We start from the raw sequence: 12,354 nt of genomic DNA on the forward strand, positions 1-12,354 counted from the left end.
GTAATAAATACTTCTTCTTTTTGAGTGAAATTGCGGCCTGTTTAGCATCTTATTTCTAAGATGAGTCACACAATACCCTAAGATGAGCTACATTACTCCGTAGCCGTGCAGGGCTTGTTTGGCCTATGAAGGGCATCAGTCTCAACTTCCAAGAGTATTATGTATTGATAGTGTTAATACATCCTTGCGCCAAAAGCTTCCAAAGCTTATCTCTGCTTAATTTGTCTGAGAAAAAGTAGGAGCGATGCTATATTGAGATCCCCCCGATGTAACACTGATAGACATGGCATATCTAAGTCTCAGAGAAAAGGAAAGAGTATCACTTCCTCTCGGCAACTGGGAGGTGACAAGGTGGGCATTGAGACTGATAGCTCACTCCGATGTCTAAAGATGGAGCTCGAAATTCGTCCTGTCAGAACTGCCCTATATATATCAATACCTTACTTCTATTGCCGTGAAGGCAGTCCACCCAGTATTTGGCAGAGCTGACCCTTTGACAAAGATGTCCACCCAGCTGCCTCCAGTTCATGATTTGCATCAGCCGCATCAGACATTGGCGCAATATGTCCGGATCCGGTACGTTTTCAAATTTGAAAGCTACTTTCTAGTGCCGTTCACATAAGCAAGCAATCCGCTGATCGGCACGACCTGGTCTGTTGGCATCTTCATGGAGCTGTCCTCGCGTGCCTTGAAGATGGCAAGAATGCAGAACAAGAGTGCACTTAAAGAAGGCAGTATATTTTGTTTCCAACTGAAAACTTACCATGGCGGGCTGCTCTCCGCGCTTAGAACCAGAGACCCTCGTCTTTCTCTTCCATCCCTTGCTTTCCTTCTTTCTTGTGACGACTCGTACCAGTATTCATGCAAGCGGCCCCTGAACAGGCATTTTCGGACAAAGATTGGACTATTCTAAGGGGATGTTGAATGATTTACCCCCTCCGAACGCCTAAGTTTGTAGTATGATAATTAAGTAAGCAGATGCAAGGAAGATAATCCAAATTATGTTTGTTCAAGCATTCCAGAGGCAGCAAGAATGCCATTCATTACCTGCCTATATCTAACTTTCCTCTGAACATACATAAGTATATCATTTAACCACGGAAATTGGAGAAAGCATCAAGTACCTCGAAGTGATAGTCTCTACACAATCCCTTGTTTTCATCTTCATTTTAAATCTACAGTGCTTGTGCCAAATGTCCATCAATGGCTGACATTCCCCTAGTGCTTGGTCTTCTACACCCTGGATAATTAGATCCTATTCAAAAAGAGCACACTAACCGTTCCATAACTAAATAATCCAACTCAGGCTCAGAATATTCGCAGGGGCAGGCCTACATATGCTTGACAGATTGCAATAGCACAGGAATGTCACCTGCATTAAGGAGGAATCTTGTGTAACAGTCAGAAGGCACCCGGTTGATATTCAAATACCCCAGCAAACTTCACCCGATCGGAAGCTCCATATAGTCTCAGGAAAGCCCCGAGTATTTCGTATTTCTGCCAAGTTCAGAAGCCTCCTCTGGCCAATTCTATGACCGTACTGTTTCAAAAGTACTAGTCGGCATCACCAGGACCATGAAGCGAGCGTGTACTCTGGTCGGTACCTTTCTTTATGCCCTGGCTGTGGAGGGTCAAGAGACATGTGAGAGAACGAAAGTTGCTGTGCTGTATGCCTATGCCTCTTTATTCTTGCTACATAATGATCATGTCTAAATCACCGCAGAGGCGCAGGTGTGGCAGGTATCACAGCGGCAGTAGGTCAGCCTCTTGTGCGACGTGCACACGGATAATAATTGCATCTCCACGATATAGGAGGCACTGTCAGCCAACCATATCAATGATTTCGTTATCATCGAGTATCAGGATCGGATTGGGGGTCGCATGCACAATGTCAAGTTTGGCAAAGGACCGGATGGCTCACCGTATACCGTCGAAGCAGGAGCCAATTGGGTATGTTATATTGACTGATTCAAGAGAATATTTGGCCAATGTCCTAAAACCGAAATTATGCTCTCAGGTCCAAGGAACTGTCAAAGACGATGGCCCAGAAAACCCTATCTATACTCTGGTAAGACAGCCATCACAGCTGCAACAAACCTACTTTACGGCAAAGACACTGATAGTCGTACATTAGGCCAAGAAATACAACATCAAAACCCTGTAAGCAGAGGAAAATTGCGAGTCCGAACATTAAGCAGAGCTGAATGTTGTAGTGAAACCGATCAGGACAACTTGACAATGTTTGACGCAAACGGCCCCGCAGACTTTGAGTATGCGATTCGCGAGTTCAGCGACGCACTCGATAAAGTCACAGTGGACGCGGGATCTCTGCTACTCAATAATCTCCAGGATCGCACGTTCCGCGCTGCTTTCCGGACACAGGGCTGGGATCCGGCAAAGAATGACTCCCATCGGCAGACCGCGGAATGGTGGCTCTTTGACGGGGAGTTCATCTACAGTCCAGAAGAGAGCTCCGAGGTCTACACTTCCGTGGCGGAAAATGCAACGTTCAAATACTTCTCCGAGGAGAATCTCTTTGTATATGACCAGCGCGGGTTCGCCACTATCATTCGCGAAGAGGCGGCGACCTTCCTTGCCCAGGATGACGCTCGACTCCGGCTCAGCACCCAAGTCACGCGAGTGGAATATGGCAAGGATGCAGTCACTGTGCACACAAACAACGGCACTTGCATCCACGCCGACTACGCCATCATGACCTTCTCACTCGGTGTGCTCCAGAAGAAAGTCGTCGAATTCGCCCCCCGGCTCCCTGACTGGAAAGTCTCGGCCATTAGCAGCTTCGAGCTGGGCACGTACACGAAGATCTTCATGCAGTTTGACGAGCCCTTCTGGGACAATGCGCAGTACCTCATCTACGCGGATCAGACACTAGAGGCTACTACCCGGAGTTCCAGCCTCTAGACCTGCCGGGGGTCCTGGAGGGCTCGGGGCTTCTTGTGGCAACAGTGGTGAACGATCAATCCTATCGGGTCGAGGCGCAATCCAACGAAGAGACTCAAAAGGAGGTCATGGCGGTTCTGCGATCCATGTACGGCAATGACATCCCGGATCCCTCGCATTTGTGGTATAAGCGATGGACTCAGACTCCTTGGTATGTTTCCCCTTCTGTATTGGACCACGCACGGTTTCTTTGCTACTGACCGCGAGATAGGGCATTCGGCTCATATTCCAACTGGCCACCTGCCACGAGCCTCCAGGCGCATCAGAACCTCCGTGCCAATGTGGGCAATTTATTTTTTGCCGGGGAGGCAACTAGCCAGGAATTCTTCGGTTACTTGCAAGGAGCCTATTTCGAGGGAAAGCATACGGGCGAATTCATCGCGTCGTGTTTGCAGGGATCAGGCAACTGCACGCTGTCGGATGATCAACAGAATTATCCCGTTTTAACAGGAGTGACTCCTTATAACCTGTACAATTGGGACAATGGATGGACTGCGGACACATTGGCATGATTTTGCCTTGTCTTAGCTACCTTCACAGCTAATAATAAGGACATAGTGGTCAAATTATGGCACGTACAGCGGCCACCAGTAGGTCCTGTACACCCCAGTGATAGTACTTAGGCGTAGGTATGGTGTGTACACTGAAAAGAAGACCTCTCCCACGGCCCCAATAGCATGACATGTATGGGCACCTGGAGTTCTACACTCACATCATTCTGGCAGCCGAACATTGCTGCAGGTTGCTGTAGCAAGGGCCTGTATTGAGGTTTGGGTTATACCAGCTATATTCACCTAATGAATTATTTTAAGCCTTTACCTAGCTATTTAGTCTGGAGTTGATGAGTCACAATCATCGGGCAATTGTCTCCTATCACAATGGAGCATGCTTATGGGCTGTGCATATTTAAAGCATGCGCTGGCCACTTTTCCCACCCAGACTTAACCACTCCATTTCTACAGGAGTTGTGGAATACACAATATCAGTATAAGATATTTTTGTTTGTAATGGCACATCCAGGCAGTTCACACTATGTGTCAATCGAGCCGACACTGAAAAAACTGGCTCAACAGTCAGATGCATCAGACCCAGGCTTGGCCGCCGAGATCGCCAACGCCCTGTCATTGCTCCTGGATGAGAAGCTTAGTGAACTACAAGCTGCTGCTCTTCTGGCTTTACTGCATCACCGAAATAAAGACAAAGATGTGAACGTAATTTCAGAGTGTATTCGTTCGCTGGCCGCGTCGCAGGCAAAAGTCGATGAAGCTGCATTAAACAGGGTCATTCTGGACCGGAACAAAACGTGCGGACAATATCTGGGCGGACTGGCAAGTTGTAGCCATCAAAAAGTACAACTGGGCAATTAAGAGCTAACTTTGCCGATTATTCCAGTGTGATATTTCAGGAACAGGAGGAAATGCGGCCGCGATCATTTCCGTGGCTGCCGTGGCGTCAGTCCTCGCATCGTCGATGCTCCTCATCGCCCAGCATGGCTACTTGAGCGCGACATCTCCAACCTCTTCGGCTAACACTGAGGACATCCTCTCAAACATCAAACCAAACGCTCCGCTCCTGGCCAAGGTCACGGCGGAACGAGTCCCCGAAATCTACAAACGCAGCAACTATGCGTTTCTCCCAGAGCGCAATTTTGCTCCGGAAATGCAACACGCCAATCGCATTCGGCTGGGACTGGGGATCAGGACGATATTTGACCTAACGAGCACATTGCTACATCCCATCCATGCCAGCTGCGTCTTGGAGGCCCGGGTGGTCGGTGTGGCGAATCCAGTCCTCGGCCCTGTTTTGGCACAGGCTATCCAAAACATGGGGGTCAGGAAAGCCCTCGTCGTCTGTGGGAATGACTCAATGGATATTATCAGTCCGGAGGGTTCAACCTCGTGCTGGATGGTCAGGGATCTACCCGCTGAGGACAACGGTTCAGGGATACAGGAGTTTCGCCTGCAGCCCAGGGACTTTGGGCTGTCGGAAAATCCACTGACCAGCATTGAGGCGAAAGGTAGTTTTGACCAGGAGGCTGTTGTTCTTTCTCGGGTTTTGCATAATCAGTTGTCTGACGATGACCCTGTTTTGCAATGTGTGCTCATGCATATTGCCGCGCTTTTTGTTACCTCTGGAATTTGTGATACATCTCAGGAGGATGCCAACGCAGAGAGGGGCCCCGGTGGCGGTCGATGGAAGGAAGGTGTCCGTCTCGCAAGGTCTTGTATCGCGAGTGGTGAGGCCCTGAAGGCCTTGGAAACCTTTGCCTACGTGTCTAGCCAGTTAGATTAACAGTTTCCGACCTTTCGTGGGCTGGGCGAGGCTTAAACCCATAATGGGTAGAGTCTATAAAACTTATATAAGTGAAAAGTCCTCGCTCCTCAGTATATATATCATTACGGCAAATGTACTCAAACCAGGACAATGAAAATGTCTGTCAATATATTAGAGCGTAGAATCGTAAACAAAAGAGATACCAGATAATGGATGAGCTTCATATCCCTTGACATCACTATTATCTCCGAGATCGACTTCTCGTATAGCCATTCAACGGCTCAACATGACATCATTTTTGAAGTTTGCAAATTTTTTTGTTGTATTCTTGCATGACGCTTATTGTCAGTAGCCATATGTTCGTGTGCGGTTGAGAGCAAGATGGGTATCAACAGGCGCTGCAGGACTCTTCCAGCCAAGCGGGATCCAACGCTCTGCTGTGTGATTTGTGGAGCTGAGCTTCCCATGTACGCTGTTGAGGAAGTATTGGAGGAGCGAGAGGACTGGAGAGAGCTTGCAAACAAGCGTCGGAGGAAATCTGTAATTGTCCCAGCCGAAGAGTTGGAGCAGACGGACTTTGTGAAATATCCGTATCTGTGGTCGTTCTGGTTTCGAGCAAGTCAGCCATCACTTCGATAGCTTCTCGGGCATGATCATGCTGATTGAGTCGAATTCTCTAGTCCTCGACGATCCGAAGACAAGCCAGATGTTTTTATCTGGAATCTCCAACGGACTTTCCATTAACTTCCGGCCACGCCCCGTCCCGAGAGACCCCCAAAGGGCCTCCCTCCTAAATCTGGCACTAACAGAGAACCATTGGAATGCGGACTTCCACATGGCGAATCTGTTCGAACCAGACTGGAACCGAGAGGCAGGGGAACGCATAGCCTATCCGATTCATCCCCACTGCTGGCTGCTCCTCGACCGTTTTGTTGGACATGATCTCATCATGTCAAGTCTCCATGCCTTTGTCCGCGCTGTCAAAGGGTTTTGGAAGGAAAACAAAAGGCACTGGGCTGTTTTCTTAGACCATGTGTCTGTCGATGCGGTCTGCTATAACAAAGGCCCACACTGGCCCACAGAGCAGGGTACTCCGGACTCCTGTCCTGAGTACCCGGATGCAATCAGGAAGTGGCATGCCCCTGGGAGTCCATTGAGAATTCCTGACATCCAGCGCTTGATCACTCAAAATCTTCTGTCACAAAGAGACAATTCTGGTCAAGGACAGAATAAGATCGAGTCGCCGGTTTTCTGCTTGCCTCTCGATCTTGCGGTGACTATCGTGGATTTGATGTATAAGACTCAGCCTCATTGTCAGCAGCGCATTGACGATACACGAAATCTACTGGAAGCCTTTCGATGGAGATTGCCCAACACTTACTGGCAAGCACGATGCAACACACCGCTATTGTTTGAACTCGACGACCTGATCAAGGCCGGAACTGCAGTAAACTGGCCGGGTCTGTGCCTGGGGATCGAGGAGCTACTATTAGACGACGATTGGTATTGTAATAGTGGGTTGAATAATCGTGCTCGAACGCTGAAACTGCTCAATGGCATCAAGGAGGGTTTTCTACATCTTTTGAATCAGGGCGTTGGCCAGTGATTGGGATGTAGAAGCTCGAGTTATGGATCTGGAGTATTCGCTGATAGTCCTAAGATATCAAAAATCTATTGCTAAGGGGCTAGAAGCTAGTTTAATTAATGGCTTTTCCTTCCTCTCCCCTTATTTCTTTTCTTTTTTCTTGTTCTTTTGGTTGTACATTAGGCTGTTATTCACAACCTAGTAGATGTTCTTGTATTCACTATCAAGTATTACTATATTCACTATCCTGCATTGCGTATATTCACCATCCTGTCTGCTCCACTTTACCTTGGAGGGGTAGCATCCAGATATATTACGCCCCCAGAGTCTGCTTATGTTTCTCTTTCTTCCTACCACTCTCTCCAAGCCCACCAAAACAACCAACTCGATGACAATATGACTGTTATCGATCAAATCCTGCTAGGATTGAAAGCATTGTACGTATTGGACTTTGATGGAGATTCGTTCTGTTGATTGACCAAGATTAGTACATCAACATCCCTGGAATAGATGCTGAGATACGTCGCCTCAACCCACACAGTGTGGAAGGGGAGGTAAATGGAGTCTGGAACTCCACATTGAACTGGTTTTCAATCCCGTCAACAGTTTTGTTATCTTGAGTATGGCCTCTACGTCGGGTCGAGCTCTAACGGAGTCATAAGCCGGGTCCTTGTCACAAATGAATAATTCAGTCTGGACGGCTTTCCACCTTCAAGTCCGGTTCATTATTCCAGGATCCAAGCAAAGACTGGTCGGATCGGTCATTCAAACTACTGGCTCAGTTCTTTGATGATGGCATCCCCGCATGGATTATCTTGCTTCTGGAAAGCATCTTTATTGTCATGCTGCAATCATATACACACGTTCCTATACATACTTCCGCCTGGGCTTGGGATGATGGGTCCGTTGCGCAGCTATACCAAGCACACGGACATCCCTGCAATAGCTGCTGAGATACGTCGCCTAAACCCACAGAGTATGGAAGGAGAGGTCAATGGAGTCTGGAACTCCATATTAAACTGGGTTTTTGACCCAGTCAATGGATTCGTCACCCAGCCCCAGGCGATGCACAGGCAATACGGCGGCAAGAGGGGATTCTCCGACTTTCACACGATGAGTGTCGCGGGAGGAACTCGCCGGTCCTTCCTAATCACTCAATGCAAGTCTGCAAAAGGCGAAGGGAAGGATGGAGTTTGGGACGACGGGGCAGAGCAGCTACAGAGATATCTGGGCACGAAGCATGGAATGCGGCCCACCGCGCAACGCCCCGCGTATGGAATCCTCGCAAGGGTGCGCTTCTTCCAGTACGACCGTTCCACAGACACAATCAGGGGTTCGCGTCTGAGCACCCCACTTCCCGACGGCAGAGAGTTCTATTCTCTTGAGCAGGCTACCGATGTTCAGACGGCCCTGAGAGAGATATTGAACCATCACTGACGGCCTCATGGATAGCATGTCCAAGTATAAACAGAAAAATCATACTTATCTGTCCTTTTCAGTTCAAACAGCCCTGCTAAGAATCTAAGTGTAGGCCTTGAGAGATTTGAAGGTTCAAAAAGCACTGCTAAAGTCTCCAGGAACATGGCCCTCGCAAGTATTATACCCAGTCTCAGCGGCACATCCTGAACTCCGCCAGGTACCCGAGGCCCTGAATGGCTATCGCAACGCATCGACGGGATTTTCACCAGACGAACTCATGTACGGCATGAAGCTACCATTACCAAACGCCTAGGGCCTGCGAGGCACGAGCCGTACGCAGAGCTTTAAGGCACAAATCGAAACCGCGGAAGCACTCAAGCTCGCTGGGATCGCCGTGAAAGATCAATATGATAGAGCTCACAAGACTATTATGTTCGAGCCGGGCAGTAAGGTACTCCTTGCCCTACACAAAGGACACACAACACCGCAAGTGCTATCCCGAACGTACAGCGACCATTTCGCAGGACCGTTCGCCGTACTGCGACGCATCGGATCCCTGGCATACCAACTTGACATACCGCAATCGTGGCGCATCCATCCCGTCATCTCGATTGCGCACCTCGAACCTTATCCATCGGGCGACGACCCGTTCGAACGTCTCGCACCCCACCAATCACGCCCGATACAGATGGAAGGACAAGATAGTACGAAGTTGGGAGAATCATGGCAAAGCGGCACCACCGCACCAAGGCTGGAAAGACTAAAACGCAGTACCTGGTCAAATGGCTGGGGTACGACAATCAGGAGAACACTTGGCTGGATGAGAAGGACCTTGTACACGCCCGGGACCTTTTACTTATTGTACATAGAGGTAGTGTCAAGAATGATACGTTGATCCTTGATATGAGCCGACATATCGCAGTCCGTTCCATGTCGTCTGTGGAAGCTAGTCGCCGGCACATCCCAAGTAGTCGGGTGCCCGTCTCTCATCTCCATGGGGTTAACCACCTCTCCGTTGACCACCCTCATTCCACCACCCTCATGTATAGGTAAGAGCATTTCAAGTGGAGATGGAAGTTTCGGATGAAACCAGCTAAGCCATCCACAATCATGCCTTGTGTCCTGACACACCGTGTCCATGTGTGCTCAGAATGTGAAGGCTAAGAATTAACCCCATCGCCGACGAAAACACCTATCTTAAGACGTCAATAACTATACAACATTACATTACCTTCGCTAGTCTTGACCACGGCACTCTAGGGGTTTATGTGAGGGTCTCACAAATACATAGAGGTGAATAGTATCTTCAAGATGAATCATCAGTATTGAGAACAGCTATAGTCGACTCTAGATACAAGATGTAGCGCGAGGAAGCAAAAGAAAGGGGCTTCCTTGCATTTAGGGGGACCTAGATAAGCTATATAGGTCCCCATTGGACCAATCCAGGTCACTCTCTGGCACCACGGTTTGTCCGCGGCACATCTGGACCTGGCCTTGATCTCTTCAGAGGGCCTTATAGCCCGGAGAGCCCGAACTGATACTCTCCACACTCATTCCGCAATTTTCCCAACGCGAGTGAAAGTGTCTCAGCAATCTTCCGTGCCATATCCGACTTTTTACCCAGCAGCCACAGCCCCTTCATACAATCCTCAGCCTGCTCCATATTCCGCTCAAAATTATGTCTATTGTGCCCGAGAGTAGTCCCGGCATAGCGCAAGGACTCCTCTGCTTCACCTAAAAAGATCACACAAGCTTTGGTAAACGCCCTGATCAGAATCATCGTCCATGGCTCAGTCAGTAGCGTCCCCTCGTTGACGGCGTGGTGAAAGTCCGGCATCTGCGGCACCCCGAGGTTGGCATCTCGGGTAGCCGGTGAAGCGACTCTTGCCAGAGCTGATAGCTCCCTGGCACTATGCTTCCGAGTTCTCCTAGCCATTCGACTGGTGATACGACTGCAAGCGGCATCTTCCATACCCAGGCCATTCTCGTCGACGAATTCCAGCAGATCCGCAAGCATCAGGGCTGCGAGGTGCCAGTGCGCAGAGATACAGACAAACCAGCTCTGGATACGCTGCGGAACCGCACTGTAGTTTTGCACGAGTTCGCCGAAGAAGGCACCGTGCGTCTTGTTCCAGTATTGATACAGCGCCGTCGTGCTGCGGATGATGTCCTCGATCTGCTCTTCATGAGCGCCCTTGCGAATGGCGTTCTGTAGGTACGAGAGGTGGCGGAAGAGAAGAACTTTGACCGGCGCCGACTTGATGACATCCTCGGCGGCGGCCTCGTAGGAGCAGGGCCAGTGCGTTTGATGCGTCTCCTCGAGGCTTCCTTGCACGAAAAGGTCGAGATCCCACCGGCTTCGTGCGAGAGACTTGTCCATATTCGCAGCTTGCTGGATCTCTTTTTGCGCTTCGTGCTGGCAGTCCTCATCCACCACCACGACGGGCCGTTCGTTCATGGACGAGGAGACGGTGTCGACCATGATGGCCAGCCAGTAGAGCAGGCCGATCGTCGCTCGATCCTCGGAACTCATGGCTGCAATGCCGTGGGCGCCCTGCTCTCGACTGCCGCACTGCTTGCCGAGGCCCTTTTCGAGCGCGTCGCAGCGATACTTCAGTGCGTGCATTTTTCGAGCGGCGCTCTCCAAGTATACCGGCGGCCCTTCCTTGCGTATTATATCACGCACCTGTGACAAGACCGAGTCCATGGCAAACTTGCGGCCTCGTGCTTCCATCCTATATCCAGGAGTCTGGTTGCCGGGATTCCATGGCCTTTGTGTCAATCCGAAGATCAGCTCGGCACAAGCCACTCTGTACGACTCGAGATCGGCGACTTGTTGCAGAGCGCGCTGCGCCTGGTCCCAAAGGTGGTGCTGCAGAATGCGGTCGAACTCGTCGGCGATGCCATCTGCAATTTCGTCCGCGCCATGATCGAGAGCCCCGGTGGGATATTTCTCGCGGTGCCGACGGCTTCCCTGCGCCCACTGCGTAGCAAACGCCATGATGGCAAGGTGCAGAGCCTTGGACGCGGCCTGGTCCTCAGAGCGAGTTAGCTGCAGAAGCTTGCAAGACTGCGCGACGCGATCGAGCTTGATCGTGCGCTGGTATATCCTGTTGGACCACGATGAACCCCATTCCGGCACGACGTGGGTGGTATTGCGCTGGTAGGGACAGGTCATCTCGGTCACCCAACACGATAGGTTGTGCTCTAGCACGTCGTGGTAGATTTGGAGCAGGTTTGCTGAAGTCAGGTGGTAGTTGGATGTGGTGATCATTTGCTGGTCGATGGAAAATGGGGAGAGCGAGCTTTGGGGGCTGTTCCAGTGGGAGGATGGCTGGTTGCAGGACACCCAGGCGGAGTCACTCGGCCGCCAGGGGCTTTTTGAAGAGGTCGATTGGAGGCTGTGGTACGTCTGAGACGTCTGGGACGCCTGGGAGGACGGCCACGTCTGATGGCACATCGGATCAAGTTCGAGGTCTGAGGTACTGGATAAGTCTGGTAGCAGGAGATCAGACAGAGATCGTGCAGACGTCAATGCGTCAGACATCTCCGTCTGCATCTCTTCCTGGGGGACCTCGTTATCATTGAGTATTATGGAACTGAGCGGCATCGAATCATAGTCCAACAACGACCCGGACAGATCGACGTTGGCTGGCTCCCAGGGATTCGTTCCGAGCAGGTCATCCCATGTTCCAGATCCAGTCTCGGCCTGGGGCTCATCAGCCTTCCATGGGAAGAGAACGTCTCGACTCAAACGCTCGGGATGGGGTTGTTGGCGAGGGAATTTCAGCGCAGACTGAGCCTGTGACCGGGCCCATTCCATGGTACAGCGTTTCTTTGTTCTGGCGCAGTAGGAGCATGGTGGTCGCTGGCCATCGACGGTGCTAAATGATGCTCGACGGGTCAGATCCAGACACAGTGCATCGCATGCTCGCTTGGATTTTCTGCACTGGTCACAAGAGTGCTTCTGACGCCTGGATCTGGATCCTTGAGCGAGCGCTGTGGCGTGTTTCTCCACAGGCATGCCGACCACTGTGTGAGAATTCGAGATGTTGGATGTGAAGAATATGAAGTCGAGCTAGTGGAGTCGCGGGGCGAGTTGGACGACGGCAAAA

General features: G+C 50.5%; 5 protein-coding genes across 5 annotated transcripts; 4 read left to right on the forward strand and 1 right to left on the reverse strand.

Annotated features, from left to right (window-relative positions):
* Positions 1 to 1,575: 1,575 nt before the first annotated feature.
* Positions 1,576 to 3,473, forward strand: CDV56_107482 (uncharacterized protein; the record flags this gene model as incomplete). The annotated part of the gene is made up of 8 exons (XM_026761101.1): positions 1,576 to 1,667; positions 1,724 to 1,754; positions 1,813 to 1,950; positions 2,018 to 2,068; positions 2,135 to 2,160; positions 2,214 to 2,834; positions 2,894 to 3,112; positions 3,173 to 3,473. The coding sequence occupies 8 exons, from the start codon at positions 1,576 to 1,578 to the stop codon at positions 3,471 to 3,473; spliced, it is 1,479 nt and encodes a 492-aa protein (XP_026617144.1).
* A 495-nt stretch (positions 3,474 to 3,968) lies between these two features.
* On the forward strand, positions 3,969 to 5,253 carry CDV56_107586 (uncharacterized protein; the record flags this gene model as incomplete). The annotated part of the gene is made up of 3 exons (XM_026761205.1): positions 3,969 to 4,185; positions 4,241 to 4,293; positions 4,354 to 5,253. 3 exons carry the CDS (start codon positions 3,969 to 3,971, stop codon positions 5,251 to 5,253), a joined length of 1,170 nt encoding a protein of 389 aa, XP_026617145.1.
* A 363-nt stretch (positions 5,254 to 5,616) lies between these two features.
* CDV56_107656 (uncharacterized protein) lies at positions 5,617 to 6,841 on the forward strand (the record flags this gene model as incomplete). The annotated part of the gene is made up of 2 exons (XM_026761275.1): positions 5,617 to 5,854; positions 5,916 to 6,841. The coding sequence occupies 2 exons, from the start codon at positions 5,617 to 5,619 to the stop codon at positions 6,839 to 6,841; spliced, it is 1,164 nt and encodes a 387-aa protein (XP_026617146.1).
* Positions 6,842 to 7,714: 873 nt separating this feature from the next.
* CDV56_107740 (uncharacterized protein) lies at positions 7,715 to 9,003 on the forward strand (the record flags this gene model as incomplete). Its single annotated transcript, XM_026761359.1, has 3 exons — positions 7,715 to 8,110; positions 8,553 to 8,685; positions 8,750 to 9,003. The coding sequence occupies 3 exons, from the start codon at positions 7,715 to 7,717 to the stop codon at positions 9,001 to 9,003; spliced, it is 783 nt and encodes a 260-aa protein (XP_026617147.1).
* Positions 9,004 to 9,752: 749 nt separating this feature from the next.
* Positions 9,753 to 12,263, reverse strand: CDV56_107813 (Zn(II)2Cys6 transcription factor domain-containing protein; the record flags this gene model as incomplete). Its single annotated transcript, XM_026761432.1, has 1 exon — positions 9,753 to 12,263. The coding sequence occupies one exon, from the start codon at positions 12,261 to 12,263 to the stop codon at positions 9,753 to 9,755; it is 2,511 nt and encodes an 836-aa protein (XP_026617148.1).
* Between the last annotated feature and the right edge of the window lie 91 nt (positions 12,264 to 12,354).

The sequence above is a fragment of the Aspergillus thermomutatus genome, assembly GCF_002237265.1.
Source record: "Aspergillus thermomutatus strain HMR AF 39 chromosome Unknown NODE_28, whole genome shotgun sequence".
Lineage (NCBI taxonomy): Eukaryota > Fungi > Ascomycota > Eurotiomycetes > Eurotiales > Aspergillaceae > Aspergillus > Aspergillus thermomutatus.